This window comes from Dendrobates tinctorius, unplaced genomic scaffold (genome assembly GCF_039654945.1).
Source record: "Dendrobates tinctorius isolate UK_male_01 unplaced genomic scaffold, ASM3965494v1 ptg000059l, whole genome shotgun sequence".
Taxonomy (NCBI): Eukaryota; Metazoa; Chordata; class Amphibia; order Anura; family Dendrobatidae; genus Dendrobates; species Dendrobates tinctorius.
The window spans coordinates 19,250,612-19,270,797 of record NW_027361727.1 but is presented as its reverse complement, the minus strand read 5'-3'; the positions used below and the strand labels follow the sequence as shown (position 1 = coordinate 19,270,797).

At 48.4% G+C, this 20,186-nt stretch overlaps 1 protein-coding gene and 1 non-coding gene across 2 annotated transcripts; one reads left to right on the top strand and one right to left on the bottom strand.

Annotated features, from left to right (window-relative positions):
* Positions 1 to 4,587: 4,587 nt before the first annotated feature.
* LOC141092466 (small nucleolar RNA SNORA57) lies at positions 4,588 to 4,721 on the bottom strand. Its single transcript, XR_012232808.1, has one exon. It is a non-coding gene; the product is annotated as a small nucleolar RNA SNORA57 (small nucleolar RNA).
* A 122-nt stretch (positions 4,722 to 4,843) lies between these two features.
* CUNH11orf98 (chromosome unknown C11orf98 homolog) lies at positions 4,844 to 19,751 on the top strand. The gene is made up of 4 exons (XM_073578522.1): positions 4,844 to 4,998; positions 6,410 to 6,534; positions 7,284 to 7,381; positions 18,983 to 19,751. The coding sequence occupies exons 1-4, from the start codon at positions 4,963 to 4,965 to the stop codon at positions 19,120 to 19,122; spliced, it is 399 nt and encodes a 132-aa protein (XP_073434623.1). The 5' UTR covers positions 4,844 to 4,962; the 3' UTR covers positions 19,123 to 19,751.
* Positions 19,752 to 20,186: the final 435 nt, after the last annotated feature.

The following is a 20,186-nucleotide window of genomic DNA, read 5'->3' as shown; positions in this document are numbered from 1 at the left end:
TTAAAGGCAAAATTGCTATAAATATGTGCTCCGTCACACAAAGCAAATTATAAACCAAGATCCAGTGACATGTCAGCCATGATGACATAACACAAAAATCATTAAATAAACATAGGTATACAAATTGCATAATTACCTTGAGGATCCAGCCCGGGGGACCCACCACACCCAATGGGTGTTTCACTATGAAATGCTTTGTCCAGGGGTGCAAATAGTGAGATGCACATCGGGTGTGGTGGGTCCCCCGGGCTGGATCCTCAAGGTAATTATACCATTTGTATACCTATCTTTATTTAATGATTTTTGTGTTATGTCATCATGGCTGACATTATGTCACTGGATCTTGGTATATTAGTTTTTTGTGACTGGGAGCACATTTTGCACATTATATTGATAGCAATTTTGCCTTTATATAAATTGGATTTTTTTGTCTTACTATATATGTGCTCTCATTTGCACTAAGAAAAATTTCTGTCAGTATAATTTGGAATGTTAAATGAGATTAGTGCACCATATATTTGATTCTGTTTGTGCATAATAGGATAAAACTATACTCTTAGGTATACACACATTTTTATGTGTATGAGGTCAATAGTCCTGGACATACCCACCCTCTTTCTGTACTTGTGGCAACTACCTTTTTTTATTGTATTTTTCAATAAAGATTATTACTTAACATATGTCCGTATGTAAAGCTTTTCTTTTGGTATAATATTACTTATTTAGTCAACACCAGGAAGTTACTGCTGGACCCTGGTGGTGGTGAGAACCTGATGACTATTTTATGCATCTTTTGGGATAGCTTTACTGAAAGTGGGACATTTATTAAGGGGCTGATGTGTATTCATACTTATCGGATTAGCAGCTCTGCATGCACATATATACCATGTACAGACACAGGAGGGATATACACATTCCTCCACCAGAAGTGATGAGGAGAGGGGAATCTGGAGTCCATTGCTTATCAAGTGACTTCTAGTAACAGCCCTAAACAGGCAGCGAGACTGCTCCTCCACAGCATTAGAAGTCATGGACAGAACAGCTTATTGCTGCAGAGTTTGTTTGCACAGGCTGCTACCAGAACTTACCTGATCAGCAATAGAGGAAGCCCTACTCAACAGGCCAGCTCCTCCCTGCAGTGCACAGGTCAGGAGGTGGCACCAACCAGGAGGAAGCTTTAAGGCCCCGTCACACAAAGATGCACCAGCGATCCCGACAATCATGTCACCTTGTCAGGATCGCTGGTGAGCTGTCAAACAGGCAGCTTCACCAGCAAGGACGCTGGTCTCTAAGGTAATCATTGGGTTACTAAGCGGCGCGCGTCATTTAGTTACCCGATGTGTACCTTAGAAACCTGCGTCCTGGCAGCACGCAGGTTTCTAAGGTACACATCGGGTAACTAAGTGACGCACGCCGCTTAGTAACCAGATATTTACCTTAGAGACCAGCTCCCAGCACCTGCTTAGAGCCTCACGGATCGTTGGCAGCATCGTTAGCTCCCGCTGCCACATGCAGCGATGCACACTGGCCAGCAGGAGAGCAACGATTGAAAAAAAATGGCCCAGGACGATGCTGCACGATCAGCGATACCCGGCGGGGGGGCCGGTCGCTGATCCCCATCACAAAATCAGCAATCTCGCTAGCGAGATCACGATGTGTGATACTCTTCATGGCCCCTCTTCCTGCACTTAGTCCTGCTCCTGGCTGTCTGATTTATACTGCACCATCACAGTTGAAGCAGTGAGCCACACACCAGGGCCCACAAGCCACATGTATTATGTGAGCCACAGGTTAGGAGTTTCTGCTGTTCTGACAGAATGATTGCATCAATAGTTTTTACAGGCCAAGGAGGACTGAAGAGAACAAGCACCAACTTTTAAAATGGTGCATGATATTGGACCAAAATCAGCCCCATTTAGCCTCTGTCATACTAGTAATCACCACATGCAATATGAAGATAAAAAAGTCATAACAATTGAAAGTTATCCCAAGAAGGAAAAACAAAAAGCAGACCCTTTTTCTTTAAATAAGCTTTATTGAAGACCAGTTTGTAAAGGCATTTTAAACGACTTGCGACTAACCTCTCCACTAATCTGTACCTCCCACTCCAAGACATCTTCCACGCTGCGCCAATCCTTTGGAATGCTCTACCCCAAGAAATTAAGACTATCCACAAATTGCATAGTTTCAGGCGCTTGCTCAAAACACATTTGTTCAGAGCAGCCTATCACATTCCCTAATCACAGTGATTCTCTGTGTAAGTGTGCGTGTGTAGCCCATTCACTATCTCCATCCATCCCTCAAGATTGCTGGACCTTCATTGTAAATACACACCTGTACTCTGTATCTCTCCCACCTCATTGCAGATTGTAAGCTCTCACGAGCAGGGGTGGCTTATTTTACTTTAATTATTGTATTGTTAAAGTTGTTACTTATGACTTGTATTTTGAGACTGTTAAACTGTAAAGTGCTGCAGAATATGTTGGCGCTATATAAAGATTATTATGAATACAGTGGAGAAGGCAGAGCAGACATTAATACCCAGTACTCACTATTGTAAGGGACAGAATGACAGCAACAATAGTTCTGTTCCCATCAGTCCTCATTGGCCTGGAACAAGCACCAAGCCAACTTTTAACTCATGGACTGATGCACAATATTGGGCCATAATCGGCCCCATGTATCCTTTGCCAAGCCTTCTATATTGGAGCAGGCTCCCAGAAAGATACAAGACATTACATAATACCAAGGGCTTGCAGCACCAATTTTCTTGTAACAATAAAGGGGTGCTCCAAACGCAAACAGATGACATGTGTCTGATGGGCGTGTTAACAGAAGGCGCCATCTCTCCTATGCAATGTGCACAGCTATTATAGAAGCTCCCATAAAAGCAGAGCTCTGCACACACAGCCAATTCTCTTCAAAGTGCAAGACGACATCATGTGCAGGATGCACGGGTCCTAGAGATGGAACAGACGGTTGTCAGATATTTACAGAAGATCATGAAGGTCTATGATTGGAATACACCATTAAAGGGAATCTGTCAGCAGTTACTTTCAGGTCTCATCTACAGTATTCTATGATGCCCCCTGGTCTGACCTGAAAGATAAGAAAAATAAGTTTTATTACACTCACCCGGGGGAGAGGTGGTCCGGTCCAATGGGTGTCACGGGTCCGGCACCTCCCATCTTCTTGTGACGCCGTCCTTCTGCTTGCTTCCTCGCTCCCAGCATCTCGCTCCTATGCAGGCGTCCTTCTCTACTCTGTTGAGGGGAGAGCAAAGTACTGCAGTGCGTAGGCACCTCTGACCTTTCCCGGCTCCTGCGTACTGCAGTACTTTGCTCTACCCTCAACAGGGCAGAGAAGGACGCCTGCATAGGGGCACCAGGGAGTGACGAAGAAGCAGGAGGGCAGTGTCGCAAGATGGGAGGCGCCGGACCCAAGACTTCCATTTGACCGGATCCCCCCCCAGGTGAGTATAATAAAACTTATTTTTATTATCTTGCAGGTCAGACCAGGGGCTTGTCTACAGCATTATAGAATGTTGTAGATAAGCCCTAAAAGGCAGTGGATGCATCATATATCCGTTCCCTTTCTGCAGCAATACTGGTGGAGGAGTCCATTCACCATACCTTCCAGGTCACATGTACAAGCCCCAGATCCTCAGTCTTCAGCAAAGATTCTGCATGCAGGTCAGTATTTTCAGTCTTAACCACATAGGTGATCTGAAAGTTTAAAAAGAAAAAAAAAAAAAATATATAAAGGACTGGTTAAAAAAATTACAGACAGCACATGTGAAATCAAGCAGTGATACTATTAGAGGGGTTGTCCATGACTAAGAAACTGGACTTCTTGGAATAAAGGGTACTTCACACATAGCGAGACTGTTGAAACATCACAGGTTGTGACCCAACAGTGACCTCGCTACGTGTGACACAGCGGCGACCTGCCCCCCGCTGCGATATCGCTGATCGTGCTTGAATGTCCAGGGCCATTTTTTGATCATTGGTGTCCCACAAGATCCCCTGCCACCTTGAAGCAGAAACCAGGTGTGAGCTGTGCCTGATGCAGGCTTAAAGGGATACTCCCATCGCCAAGATCCTATCCCAATATGTAGGTGTAATATTAGCAAATACCTTCAATAAGAAATGTAGTATAGTTCTTCTGATTCGCTATGTCTTGCCTAATGTGCAGGCCCTAGGTTTCTGAGCTCTGGCTAACTTACTAGATCAGTGGACATAGCCCATGGATACCTAAGGTCCTGCAATTGCAACACATGAGGAAACACCTTGTGAATCAGAAGAACTATACTAGATTTTCTAATTGGAGGACTTTTGCTAATATTACACCCACTAAACACTGGATAGGATCTTGAGATGGGAATACCCAACTCAAGGTAAAATCTTGTAGTAAGAGCTGAGGACAATGTCAGTACCTGCATGTATCAGACCCAGGCAGCAAATGTCAACACAAGCACATTAGGACTTACAGAGCTAGGCATAAAGTCATTTACACAACATAAAACTGGAAATAGGCTGGAGCGCCATCTGCACTACCCAGAATGCATCAGTGCTGAGCCTCTACACAACGTGTCCCAGTGATTGAGGATAGAACCAGCCCAGGAGAGGAGCTGGCACCGAAGACATAGCACCGGAAATCATCTACCTCCGCACATAACACACAGGGGTACAGCCAACACCCTGCATGCCAAGAAATGGAGGCACACAACGGCCTAACCCTGCCCGCATCCCCTCCGCACAAGCGGCCCTCTCACCTGACACAGCACGAAGAGAAAAAACCGCGCACGGACCGCGCTTATATACCCCTCCGTCCGCACCACGCCCGACACGCCCACTTACTGACTAGTGATTGGCTATCAAAACTGAGTCTTGGAACGCAGGAGAAACCGGAAGTTGTTCGTCAAGGAAGGCGGAGCGCACAACACACGTGACTGACAGCAGCATGGCTCCGGGAGGAAAGATCAACCGGCCGAAAACGGTATGAACCTCTCGGTATTTCTTACACAGCAAGGCTTTAGGAGGGGACGGTTTCCCAAACAGAATCATGGGGGGAGGGGAAATGGAGGCGTTGCCTTTATAGCAACCAATCAAGATCTAGTTTGCTTTAATGCAATTGTTGTTGCTTTCCTAGATCTAGTCACCCACTTTTTTTTTTTTTTAAATTCACATTAAGTTTTATTCTGTAAATTTTTATAACCCCATCGTTACAATTCTCTAGTTATTATGACACGATGTAATCTGCGCAGTAGATTTAGGAAGTCTGCACAGAATGGCAGGATTCTGCTCATTGTTCCTCCCGCTTCCTCAAAACTGGATCGAGAAGTGTTCAAAAACCTTTGTACCTATGAAAATGTCTGGAGAGAAAAAAAAAATTCTTCCGACAGCGGTTTTAGCGATGAAAAAAGAAAATAAAGTTATGACTCAGAATATGGCGGGTTACAAAAACGAGTGTTTTTATGAGGCCGGGATCACACATGCGAGAAACACGGCCGAGTGTCCCATGTCCATGCCCGGGAGCGGAGTGTGCGACTGCATAGAAGTGCATGCAGCTGAACGCCCCGCTCCTGACTGCCGGGGATGGACATGTGAGACTCGGCCGTGTTTCTCGCATGTGTGATCCCGGCCTTACAAAACTTTGCTGCCTGTATGATGCAGGTTAAACAATAACATGTTATGTTCCCCAAAAAAGGGACTGATCTCTAGAATGAAAGGAGTAGATTGGGAGCTCAGTCGAAGTCCATAAAGAGCCAAACGACCGGAATATGGAAACCTTTTGAGGTACAGGGGATTGGGGAACATGGAGTAGAGGAACGGGAGGCTGCCTCGTTTTTCTTTTCTTTTTTTTTTGCCATATTATAAAAGGGGTGGTCTTCTACAGAACAACCCCTAATAATGGACCCTGGACTGGCGATGACCTTGGCACTAAATCCTCCCCAATCTCCCATCATCAGGCAGTGGCGTCCTGCGAATTCTGAAGTGCTGATGTGGCGTTCCTGTCAGAGGTCAATGCCATCAGACTGGTGGGAGATGCAGCGATTATTACAGAAGAGCATCGTCGCGCCAGGATGTGATTTTGTATATATATTTTATTATGCCTTAGTTACATAGCACCATCATATTCCACAGCGCTTTACAGACATTATCATCGCTGTCCCCATTGGGGCTCACAATCTAAATTCCCTATCAGTATGTCTCTGCAGTGTGGGAGAAAACCGGAGTACCCGAAGGAAACCCACGCAAACACGGGGAGAACATACAAACTCCTTGCAGATGTTGACCTTGGTGGGATTTGAATCCAGGACGCTGCAGATCAACAGTGCTAACCACTGAGCACAAGCCCTTTAACATTTGGTACCAGGCGTAATATTCACTATGCTTTTCTACAACAGGACTTGCAAAAAAGTATCTTGAAACGTCGTCGTTTAATTACCCGGGAGAAACGGAAGAAGCATAAAATAGTTGGAGCTGTGGTAGACAAAGAGTTAATAACCGTTCATCACTTAAGGAAGAGAAGGTGAGTTGCAGAAAAATTGGAATTGTATGGGTTGTAACATTATTACTGTCTAAACGAGCAGTTCAGAAATTTTCTTGGGAACTTGGTGTTACAGTTCTTTTCAATTTTCCAAATACTGATTTGCGGTCATTGAATAAAAACCCTTTTGCTTAAAGCGCCACTCCAGCGTTTTTCTTTTCTTGCACTGCTGGAGTGGTGCTTTACATGTAATTCCCTTGCCCCGTGTCTTTTACTCACCTGCGGCCGCCTTCATCCTTTTCCAGCCTCTCTCTCTCGTCGGTCTCTGGCGAAAATTGACCCGCCGCCGGCAGCTCTAGTGTTTCATGGAGCGCGCCAGAGGTCACTTTTCAATACAAGTCTGTGAGAGCTTCGTTCTGGCTTTCATAGAGGGCATTGAGAGCTTGTGACTTCCGGCCAGTCATAAGTTACGGGCAATGGATGGGGCCAAAACCTCGTCCATCTATCAGCAGAGCCCAGGCTGCTGCCTACTACAGCATTTATTCTGTGAATGGAGCATCAGGCTGCGGACTGACGCTGAATTGTTCCAATTGCCCTTGTATATGATGCGAAAGGTTAAATCTCTTATTCACACAATGTTGCGTTATTTCATCCATACATTTCCTAAGTGAAATTCTTTCCTGGCTCCTGGTTATGACAGCATGGATTTAGATTGTACGGTCATGTGTCCTGTACGACTTATAATTTGATATGTTACATATAAATTCTGTTGTTTTTTTTTGTCTTCCTAGTTCTAGCGCTAGAGCAAACATCACACTTTCTGGGAAGAAGAAAAGAAAATTGATTAAGCAGATACGACATCTAGAGAAGGAAAAAGAGGTCATGGATGGTAATGCATGAAATAATACGAATTACACTTCATACCGTATATACTCGTGTATAAGCCGAGATTTTCAGCCCATTTTTTGAGGTTGAAAGTCCCCCTCTCGGCTTATAAACGAGTCATATACCAGGGGTGTCAGAGATCATACTCACCCTCTGCAGCCCCCCTGCTTGCTCCATGTTCTCGGCGCTGCTGTGCTCTTCCTGCTTCAGCGGTCATATGGTACCGCTCATTAAACTCATGAATATGCGCATATTTATGATTTTAATGAGCGGTACCGCATGATCACTGAAGCAGGAAGAGCACAGCAGCGCCGAGAACATGGAACTGCAGAGTCCTGTGCCAGAGCCAACAAAGCTGATGAGCAGCAGGAGGCGAGTATACAGTTTTTTTTTGCTTGTTTTTTTTTGTAACTGAGGCAGCAGCAGCAACATGATGGGGCCACTCACTGTGCAGCATTATCTGGGGCCACTCACTGTGCAGCATTATCTGGGGCCACTCACTGTGCAGCATTATCTGGGGCCACTCACTGTGCAGCATTATCTGGGGCCACTCACTGTGCAGCATTATCTGGGGCCACTCACTGTGCAGCATTATCTGGGGCCACTCACTGTGCAGCATTATCTGGGGCCACTCACTGTGCAGCATTATCTGGGGCCACTCACTGTGTAGCATTATCTGGGGCCACTCACTGTGCAGCATTATCTGGGGCCACTCACTGTGCAGCATTATCTGGGGCCACTCACTGTGCAGCATTATCTGGGGCCACTCACTGTGCAGCATTATCTGGGGCCACTCACTGTGCAGCATTATCTAGGGCCACTCACTGTGTAGCATTATCTGGGGCCACTCACTGTGCAGCATTATCTGGGGCCACGCACTGTGCAGCATTATCTGGGGCCACGCACTATGCAGCATTATCTGGGGCCACTCACTGTGAAGCATTATCTGGGGCCACTCACTGTGCAGCATTATCTGGGGCCACTCACTGTGCAGCATTATCTGGGGCCACTCACTGTGCAGCATTATCTGGGGCCACTCACTGTGCAGCATTATCTGGGGCCACTCACTGTGCAGCATTATCTGGGGCCACTCACTGTGCAGCATTATCTGGGGCCACTCACTGTGCAGCATTATCTGGGGCCACTCACTGTGCAGCATTATCTGGGGCCACTCACTGTGCAGCATTATCTGGGGCCACTCACTGTGCAGCATTATCTGGGGCCACTCACTGTGCAGCATTATCTGGGGCCACTCACTGTGCAGCATTATCTGGGGCCACTCACTGTGCAGCATTATCTGGGGCCACTCACTGTGCAGCATTATCTGGGGCCACGCACTGTGCAGCATTATCTGGGGCCACGCACTATGCAGCATTATCTGGGGCCACTCACTGTGAAGCATTATCTGGGCCCTCGCACAGTGTAGCATTATCTGGGGCCACGCACTGTGCAGCATTATCTGGGGCCACGCACTGTGTAGCATTATCTGGGGCCACTCACTGTGTAGCATTATCTGGGGCCACTCACTGTGCAGCATTATCTGGGGCCACGCACTGTGCAGCATTATCTGGGGCCACGCACTATGCAGCATTATCTGGGGCCACTCACTGTGAAGCATTATCTGGGGCCACACACTGTGCAGCATTATCTGGGGCCACTCACTGTGCAGCATTATCTGGGGCCACTCACTGTGCAGCATTATCTGGGGCCACTCACTGTGCAGCATTATCTGGGGCCACTCACTGTGCAGCATTATCTGGGGCCACTCACTGTGCAGCATTATCTGGGGCCACGCACTGTGCAGCATTATCTGGGGCCACGCACTGTGCAGCATTATCTGGGGCCACGCACTGTGCAGCATTATCTAGGGCCACTCACTGTGTAGCATTATCTGGGGCCACTCACTGTGCAGCATTATCTGGGGCCACGCACTATGCAGCATTATCTGGGGCCACGCACTGTGCAGCATTATCTGGGGCCACTCACTGTGCAGCATTATCTGGGGCCACACACTGTGCAGCATTATCTGGGGCCACTCACTGTGCAGCATTATCTGGGGCCACTCACTGTGCAGCATTATCTGGGGCCACTCACTGTGCAGCATTATCTGGGGCCACTCACTGTGCAGCATTATCTGGGGCCACTCACTGTGCAGCATTATCTGGGGCCACTCACTGTGCAGCATTATCTGGGGCCACTCACTGTGCAGCATTATCTGGGGCCACTCACTGTGCAGCATTATCTGGGGCCACTCACTGTGCAGCATTATCTGGGGCCACTCACTGTGCAGCATTATCTGGGGCCACTCACTGTGCAGCATTATCTGGGGCCACTCACTGTGCAGCATTATCTGGGGCCACTCACTGTGCAGCATTATCTGGGGCCACTCACTTTGCAGCATTATCTGGGGCCACTCACTGTGCAGCATTATCTGGGGCCACGCACTGTGCAGCATTATCTGGGGCCACGCACTGTGCAGCATTATCTGGGGCCACGCACTGTGCAGCATTATCTGGGGCCACGCACTGTGCAGCATTATCTGGGGCCACGCACTGTGCAGCATTATCTGGGGCCACGCACTGTGCAGCATTATCTGGGGCCACGCACTGTGCAGCATTATCTGGGGCCACGCACTGTGCAGCATTATCTGGGGCCACGCACTGTGCAGCATTATCTGGGGCCACGCACTGTGCAGCATTATCTGGGGCCACGCACTGTGCAGCATTATCTGGGGCCACGCACTGTGCAGCATTATCTGGGGCCACGCACTGTGCAGCATTATCTGGGGCCACTCACTGTGCAGCATTATCTGGGGCCACTCACTGTGCAGCATTATCTGGGGCCACGCACTGTGCAGCATTATCTGGGGCCACGCACTGTGCAGCATTATCTGGGGCCACGCACTGTGTAGCATTATCTGGGGCCACGCACTGTGTAGCATTATCTGGGGCCACGCACAGTGTAGCATTATCTGGGGCCACGCACAGTGTAGCATTATCTGGGGCCACGCACAGTGTAGCATTATCTGGGGCCACGCACAGTGTAGCATTATCTGGGGCCACGCACAGTGTAGCATTATCTGGGGCCACGCACTGTGCAGCATTATCTGGGGCCACGCACTGTGTAGCATTATCTAGGGCCACTCACTGTGTAGCATTATCTGGGGCCACGCACTGCGCTGCATTATCTGGGGCCACGCACAGTGTAGCATTATCTGGGGCCACGCACAGTGTAGCATTATCTGGGGCCACGCACAGTGTAGCATTATCTGGGGCCACGCACAGTGTAGCATTATCTGGGGCCACTCACTGTGCAGCATTATCTGGGGCCACGCACTGTGCAGCATTATCTGGGGCCACTCACTGTGCAGCATTATCTGGGGCCACTCACTGTGCAGCATTATCTGGGGCCACTCACTGTGCAGCATTATCTGGGGCCACTCACTGTGCAGCATTATCTGGGGCCACGCACTGTGTAGCATTATCTGGGGCCACGCACAGTGTAGCATTATCTGGGGCCACGCACAGTGTAGCATTATCTGGGGCCACGCACAGTGTAGCATTATCTGGGGCCACTCACTGTGCAGAATTATCTGGGGCCACTCACTGTGCAGCATTATCTGGTGCCACTCACTGTGCAGCATTATCTGGGGCCACTCACTGTGCAGCATTATCTGGGGCCACTCACTGTGCAGCATTATCTGGGGCCACTCACTGTGCAGCAGTATCTGGGGCCACTCACTGTGCAGCATTATCTGGGGCCACTCACTGTGCAGCATTATCTGGGGCCACTCACTGTGCAGCATTATCTGGGGCCACTCACTGTGCAGCATTATCTGGGGCCACTCACTGTGCAGCATTATCTGGGGCCACTCACTGTGCAGCATTATCTGGGGCCACTCACTGTGCAGCAGTATCTGGGGCCACTCACTGTGCAGCAGTATCTGGGGCCACTCACTGTGCAGCATTATCTGGGGCCACGCACAGCGCAGCATTATCTGGGGCCACTCACTGTGCAGCATTATCTGGGGCCACGCACTGTGCAGCATTATCTGGGGCCACGCACTGTGCAGCATTATCTGGGGCCACGCACTGTGCAGCATTATCTGGGGCCACTCACTGTGCAGCATTATCTGGGGCCACGCACTGTGCAGCATTATCTGGGGCCACGCACTGTGCAGCATTATCTGGGGCCACTCACTGTGCAGCATTATCTGGGGCCACGCACTGTGCAGCATTATCTGGGGCCACGCACTGTGCAGCATTATCTGGGGCCACTCACTGTGCAGCATTATCTGGGGCCACTCACTGTGCAGCATTATCTGGGGCCACGCACTGTGCAGCATTATCTGGGGCCACGCACTGTGCAGCATTATCTGGGGCCACGCACTGTGTAGCATTATCTGGGGCCACGCACTGTGTAGCATTATCTGGGGCCACGCACAGTGTAGCATTATCTGGGGCCACGCACAGTGTAGCATTATCTGGGGCCACGCACAGTGTAGCATTATCTGGGGCCACGCACAGTGTAGCATTATCTGGGGCCACGCACAGTGTAGCATTATCTGGGGCCACGCACTGTGCAGCATTATCTGGGGCCACGCACTGTGTAGCATTATCTAGGGCCACTCACTGTGTAGCATTATCTGGGGCCACGCACTGCGCTGCATTATCTGGGGCCACGCACAGTGTAGCATTATCTGGGGCCACGCACAGTGTAGCATTATCTGGGGCCACGCACAGTGTAGCATTATCTGGGGCCACGCACAGTGTAGCATTATCTGGGGCCACTCACTGTGCAGCATTATCTGGGGCCACGCACTGTGCAGCATTATCTGGGGCCACTCACTGTGCAGCATTATCTGGGGCCACTCACTGTGCAGCATTATCTGGGGCCACTCACTGTGCAGCATTATCTGGGGCCACTCACTGTGCAGCATTATCTGGGGCCACGCACTGTGTAGCATTATCTGGGGCCACGCACAGTGTAGCATTATCTGGGGCCACGCACAGTGTAGCATTATCTGGGGCCACGCACAGTGTAGCATTATCTGGGGCCACTCACTGTGCAGAATTATCTGGGGCCACTCACTGTGCAGCATTATCTGGTGCCACTCACTGTGCAGCATTATCTGGGGCCACTCACTGTGCAGCATTATCTGGGGCCACTCACTGTGCAGCATTATCTGGGGCCACTCACTGTGCAGCAGTATCTGGGGCCACTCACTGTGCAGCATTATCTGGGGCCACTCACTGTGCAGCATTATCTGGGGCCACTCACTGTGCAGCATTATCTGGGGCCACTCACTGTGCAGCATTATCTGGGGCCACTCACTGTGCAGCATTATCTGGGGCCACTCACTGTGCAGCATTATCTGGGGCCACTCACTGTGCAGCAGTATCTGGGGCCACTCACTGTGCAGCATTATCTGGGGCCACGCACAGCGCAGCATTATCTGGGGCCACTCACTGTGCAGCATTATCTGGGGCCACGCACTGTGCAGCATTATCTGGGGCCACGCACTGTGCAGCATTATCTGGGGCCACGCACTGTGCAGCATTATCTGGGGCCACGCACTGTGCAGCATTATCTGGGGCCACGCACTGTGCAGCATTATCTGGGGCCACGCACTGTGCAGCATTATCTGGGGCCACGCACTGTGCAGCATTATCTGGGGCCACGCACTGTGCAGCATTATCTGGGGCCACTCACTGTGCAGCATTATCTGGGGCCACTCACTGTGCAGCATTATCTGGGGCCACGCACTGTGCAGCATTATCTGGGGCCACGCACTGTGCAGCATTATCTGGGGCCACGCACTGTGCAGCATTATCTGGGGCCACTCACTGTGCAGCATTATCTGGGGCCACTCACTGTGCAGCATTATCTGGGGCCACGCACTGTGCACCCTAGGCTTATACGCGAGTCAATAAGTTTTCCCAGTTTTTTTGTGACAAAATTAGGGGGGTCGGCTTATACACAGGTCGGCTTATACACAGGTCGGCTTATACACGAGTATATACAGTATTTGTGGCTTTCAATAATCCAGGCTGTCTGCAAAATCTGTCTTGCCTTCTCTCTAACTTTTCTCAACATGCTTGTTAGGCTCTGTTCACATTAGGAATAAGGCTTCTACTTTTAAAAGGTTTTGCAGTCACATGGTTTATTAAAGGGGTTGCACATTTGCCAAATCGTGACTGCGATGTTCTCAGCATTCTCCGGTATTTCTGCTGCAAGCGGATGGTCCTGTGATTGCTTGTATGCGTTTTACATACTGGCTGTTCCTCGCTGGCTGAATGTGTTCAGCTTATGACTCCTTGCTCCCCTACATTACCCTGTGCCTGTGTGGGGACCAGTGTCCGCACATGTAACATTACTGATGGCAGGAGACTGTCAGGATATCACATGCTCGGGGAATTGGGAGGAATTTTAGAAAGGAGAAACTGTGTGCAGCGATTTACCCATCTTGAGCCTGTATGGGAGTCTCAGGATGGTGCTTTGTAGGTGGAGTGTTTGTGAGAGGGAGGGAGGGACAGATACAGCTTTGCCTTTTGGGAAAAGTCTAGAAACACAAAGGAAGAGCTGGTAGGAAGTTTGGGAGGTTAGGAATAACTAATCACAAGGATAGCTGTAAAGGACCCACAGAAATTAAAATAAAGGCAAGGGGGCTTTGGGACAGACATATATTACTTTTTTGCCCGAAAAAGGTTTCTAACAGATTGAAAAATAAATCTGTAAGGAATGGAAGCGGAGGCACAGATGGTGAAGTTCACATTTGTTTTTTTTTGAGTGGAACCTCGGGACCACGGTCCGGGGGGGCGTGACTTAGTGAGCCCCAGGTATCTGTAGTAAAGTCCCTCGAACAGGACCAGAATGGAATACCTGGGGGGGACAGGTGCTATCTCCGGTTAGACCCTGGACACGTGGCAGCTGTCCCAGCAGGACAAACGGGTAACAGATCTGATGATGCCGACTGGCGGACACCGGGTATGAGAGGTGAAGCCGGTACTGGTGAGGAAGGTCAAGTTCTGGGCAGATGATAGGAAGCTGGCTCTAGCAACCTTGACATAGTCCTCTGGTTCGGATGGCGAGTGGCGGAACGGGATGCCACTTGAATAGATGGATACTGACGTTGCCAGAGATAGTTGAACACTGGTCACTAATACTCAGTGGAGACAAACAGTATGAGCAAGTGCCAACGGATTGCTAACGCAGCGCAGACAGAACAGAGACTGAACTGGATGTAGCAAGAGTAGATACTCGTTGCTCCGGCACTCTCCCTATGGAGGAGAGGCCAGAAATAGTAATCAGTGCGCTGCCATTGGATAATTGCTATTTTCAAAAAATGTGCGCTGTCCCTTTAAAGGGAAGGTGCCATCCAAAAATTTTTTTTTCAGCAATTGAAAAAATGTAAAGAATTAATGTTTACATTTTCTTAAAAAATATTATCATTTGTTTTTAATTTTGCAAAATCTGAAAAATAATTTTAAAAAGTTTGGCATTTCCACTTGTTAACACTAGGGGGAGCAGCTACTGAAATCTGGCACAAAAACCTATGACATCTAGGAACACAGTGAGCTGCCATTTTGATGGGGCCTGCAAAGTTACTGACTGTCTTTGCATGTGAAGTCTGGATCAGAACAGGCCATCAATCAGCAGAAATGTTTCCTGGATTTCTGTGGAGCAGACAAGAAGACGGTCCATCCATGTGTATAAAACACAGCACACTATGTACAATCCCTGGCACCGAACAGGGTGCCCCCCATAGACCAGCGCACTGCTCTCCTGAAATACTCTGTGCTGCTGTCACTCTGCTCCTTCCACCATATATCAGGCCCCTGTCGCCTCGCTTTCACACATCGCCAGGACAGGACCTGAGGAGAGGAATGGTGTCTTCGGTCACTGAGGATGGCAGTCAGGAAGGATTCTGGGAGCAGGGTGACAGCACCACAGAGTATTTCAGGAGAGCAGTGTGCTGGTCTATGGGGGGCACAGAGGGAGATATATGGTGGAGGAGCAGGGTGACAGCAGCACAGAGTATTTCAGGAGAGCAGTGTGCTGGTCTATGGGGGGCACAGAGGGAGATATATGGTGGAGGAGCAGGGTGACCGCACCACACAGTATTTCAGGAGAGCAGTGTGCTGGTCTATGGGGGGCACAGAGAGATATATGGGGGAGGAGCAGGGTGACAGCAGCACAGAGTATTTCAGGAGAGCAGTGTGCTGGTCTATGGGGGGCACAGAGGGAGATATATGGGGGAGGAGCAGGGTGACAGCAGCACAGAGCATTTCAGGAGAGCAGTGTGCTGGTCTATGGGGGGCACAGAGGGAGATATATGGCAGAGGAGCAGGGTGACAGCACCACAGAAATCCAGGAAACATTACTGCTGACTGATGGCCTGTTCTGATCCAGACTTTGCATGCAAAGACCACATTCCCCTCCTCAGATCCTGTCCTGGTGATGTGTGACAGTGAGGCGACAGGCGCAGTCCGGGGTGATGCTGGGAAGCAGGCTAGGGGGAAATGTAGCCATACAGTAAAGATAAAAATGAGACTCCTCTCTTCAGCTGCCTCACCAGCCCTCCCCTGACTGCACCTATTACCCCTGACCCGTGTGCAGGTGCTCAGCCAGAACCACCCTAGAATGCTTTTAGCAGATAATACTGCCATAGTGTTCTCACATAATACCACCATATACTTCACACATAATGCCGCCATATAGTTCACACCACCATGTAGATCACACATAAAACCAGCAGGGTGACAGCAGCACAGAGTATTTCAGGAGAGCAGTATCACACGGGATAGGATTAGATACACGGCTCAGCAGACAGTATCACACAGGATAGGATTAGATACACGGCTCAGCAGTCAGTATCACACAGGAGAGGATTAGATACACGGCTCAGCAGGCAGTATCACACAGGATAGGATTAGATACACGGCTCAGCAGACAGTATCACACAGGATAGGATTAGATACACAGCTCAGCAGACAGTATCACACAAGAGAGGATTAGATACACAGCTCTGCAGTCAGTATCACACAGGGGAGGATTAGATACACGGCTCAGCAGACAGTATCACACAGGATAGGATTAGATACACGGCTCAGCAGTCAGTATCACACAGGAGAGGATTAGATACACGGCTCAGCAGTCAGCAGCACACAGGAGAGGATTAGATACACGGCTCAGCAGGCAGTATCACACAGGATAGGATTAGATACACGGCTCAGCAGTCAGTATCACACAGGAGAAGATTAGATACACGGCTCAGCAGTCAGCATCACACAGGAGAGGATTAGATACACGGCTCAGCAGGCAGTATCACACAAGACAGTATTACAGATATGCCCACACTGGTGAAACTTCCAGCCCCCCCCCCCCAATTATACACTACACTATGGTCTGTATATGTCACTGTCCTCAGACAGCCATAAAAGCTCTCATAAAAAGGAAGGTGTCAGATTACTGGAGATCACTGGGGCTGTGAGTGAGGAGGTGGAGACAGAGCAGGAGGACAGTGGAGCTGGAGCAGGAAGCACGGTGCAGAAAGTGGAGCTCAGCAGATAGCACTGGGCTACAGTAAAATGGCGCCCAGCCACACCTACAGCAGTGAATGGTGCAGCCCACAGGGGCGTGCCCAGTTCACTGCTAATGAGGCTGCATGGTGGGGTCGGGAACCGACTGCAGTCTCCTATGTCCAGGGACGGCCATATTTGCAGACTGTATAAGTCCTCCACAGATCTGCAAATCAAGATGGCAGCGCCCAGTGGCTACATTAAAACATTATTACAAACAAACCATAAATCCTAGTTAGTTCAACATTTGCTGAAACAACATGTTTTGTTACTTACTCTTTTTTTGCAAATTATATAAAATTGCGGCACCTTCCCTTTAAGAAACCAGAGGGAAGCGCTCCCTAAGCACTCTCCCTGAAGGCCTGCTGGCAGCGTGCCAGGAAGTGGGGGAGAGAGAAGCAACAGCAGGACACTGAGAGACTGACAGAGCACAAGGATCCAGGCAGGGACCTCGCTGAGGTACAGGGGCAGCGTGGAAAGCAGGAGCTGGTGAGGGACCAGAACTGGGGGCAGCGCCAGAACCGGGTGAAAGGCCAGAACCACGACCGGGTGTAACAAAATCCTTACAGATCATGAAAAAAGGGGCATAGGTTCTCAGTTACATTATTTCAGCCATTAAAAAATATTGTAAGAACAGTGCAGTGGATGGGCATGCTGACCTACCAGAACCAAAATTGAACATGGCTTTTAAGACTTTCCAAATTCAAGTCATTGACTGATGCCCTTGTAAGGAGAGGGACAAACTGCCCACATTCCCACTTAAAGACAAGCGTCATGTTATGATGTGTATTGTGATATGTGTTATTAGTGACGGCGTTGTAGTTTGACCGACAGTAGGGAAAGTTAGGGGTAATGTTTGGGACTTGCCCGGAGTGGGTAGGGCTAAAGGTGCAGGGACTTCTTTGATTGAAATCATTGCCTTACACCCCTCTTTTTCGTTGTCTTAAGGGGTCCAGTAAGTCACTGTCTCCTTGTTGGGCCTTTACTGTCTGAATTGTTGCTTCTGCAGCTGCTCAATAATGCAAATAGTCATTTTTCTGACATTTGATAAATGAAGCTTGAGCCTGACTCTTTGCTGTGGCAAAGTCAGGAAAGTCTTTTACAGGTTTCTCGTTTTCTGGGGTCAATAAAATGATGAGAATGGAAAATCTGATCTTCTCAACTACAGTAATAGCTGCCTCTTTCTCCTAGATAGGCCGCCCCTTCCATCGTAGAATGCCAAACCCATTTGGAGTAAGCTCACTCATCAAAAAATCCAAGGACGCCAAGGCTGCTTTCTTGGCCTTTTTTTGTTGACATTCTACACTTTTTCAGCACCCTGCTTGTTTGTTGCCAACTAGCTATCCTTACTGTAACCTTTTGTGTTGTGTCGCTTGTTACCCGCGTCTCGCTGGTGATGCTGCCTATTTGGCAGCTCACCAGCTATCATGTAGCGACAGACCAGCGATCCTGACAAGGTCATATCGCTGGTGCGTCGCTATGTGTGACGGGCCCCTAAGGCTATGTTCACACGTTGCGTTTTTGCTGCTCTCTCGGCAGTAAAGAAGCTGCTTACCCAAAGCAGGTTTTGCTGCATTTTTATGGCTGTGTTTTTGTTCTCTTTTGTAGATTTTGATACAGTTTAATTACTAAAAAAAAAAAGCCTGATTTATCTTCCTAAGGTTTTTGCACCAAAAACACAGCAAAAACCGATACCTATGTTTTTGCTGCGTTTTTGCATGTGACCATTGTTTTTTATGGGTAAAAAAAACACTGCAAATGCGCAGAAAGAAAACGCTGAATGAAGTGACGTGCTGCAGTTTTCAAAAACCCAGCAGTTATCCAAATCAGGAAAATAAAACCAATGTGTGTGCATGAGATGTCTGAAATCTCATAGCTTTTGCTTGTACTGTAAATGCAGCATAAAATTTGTATTAAGAAAATCAGTAAAAAAATAAAACGCTGCAAAAAAACTCAACGTGTGAACATGGGCTTTAGGCTAAGTCATTGGTTGCTAATAATACTCATTTATTTTTATTTCCTAGTGGAAACTATGTCAAAGACTCAAAAACCTGTCCGTAACATGGAAGTTGGACTTTGCCCAACAAAAAGAAAATCCAAGAAGCCTCAGCCGGATGTGGAAATGGAGGAGGTTGCTCCAGATACCAGTAACGAGGGCAAATAGGCTTTCATCAACCTTAAGGCGACCTTCCTCCCCCATGTTTAAAGTGACTATATAGTTCTAATGTATAGGGACTATAGGAACACAGCATTCTAGCCCATAGTAATAAATCCCCGGGGGAGCCGTGGTTCAGACCTCTCGCAGCTCTCCCCATCAGTTCCTCTCTTGGATATGAGGAAACATAGTATCCAGGGTTCATGGCTGGAGACCATTCCAAATCTATAGTCATACTCAACGTGGGGAGGGGTTGAGCATGCCTTTTATTCTGGACATATGCCTCTGTTAGAGACGTTTTCTGGTAAACCATTAGGAAACAATGGATCACTAGTATAAATCCACAAGTCTCTCATCTCCAGATTGGATGGATTTTTTTTTTTCCACATTTGACTCCGCTACTTGCCTAAGTCCAATACTTCAAGAGCTGGAAGCCATGTCCTACTATTTTTGTCCTGTCCGTTGGAGACACAGATGTGTGAATTCAGCGTTATACTTTATACTTTATTAAATATTCTCCTTTTTAGGAGTGTTTTCATGTGTCTTGGATAAAGACTTTCTGATCCCAGGTATCCAAGACAGTAACTCATACATGTCTGATATACATGGGTCATAATATTAAACAATATTGAACACGATTCATTTTTGAAAAAAAAAAGACTCATAAACTTGCTTTTTGTAGTTTAGAGTCCATACGATTTGTGTTATGCCAACACTGTATAGAAATTACAATTGATCCTAAAACAATATACTGTAATTTTTTTTTAACTTTTAAGAGAAACTCTTTTAGCAAGAAAGGATCTTGCTAAAAAGTCTGTGCGTTTTGTATTAGAGGAAGCTTCCTGTCATCAAGGCGAATGCTAAGGGTGAGTGCACACGCTGCGGATTCTGCTGCGGGTTTTTTCCCGCGGAAACGCAGGTAAAACCACAGGTAAAGTGACCTGCGGTCTTGCTGCGGTTTTGCCCTGCGGTTTCACACCTCTACTATGTTAAAGGTGTGAAATCGCAGCAGAAACAATTGACATGCTGCGGAAAAAAACCCGCAGCTTTTCCGCAGGTAAAAAAACCGCAGC

What these genes read in the sequence shown, in the direction of transcription:
- CUNH11orf98 (XM_073578522.1), top strand. Translation starts at nt 4,963, where the DNA reads ATGGCTCCGGGAGGAAAGATCAACCGGCCGAAAACG. An exon ending in AGATCAACCGGCCGAAAACG is followed by an intron (nt 4,999 to 6,409) that starts GTATGAACCTCT and finishes TTTCTACAACAG; the next exon opens with GACTTGCAAAAAAGTATCTT. An exon ending in GGAAAAAGAGGTCATGGATG is followed by an intron (nt 7,382 to 18,982) that starts GTAATGCATGAA and finishes TTTATTTCCTAG; the next exon opens with TGGAAACTATGTCAAAGACT.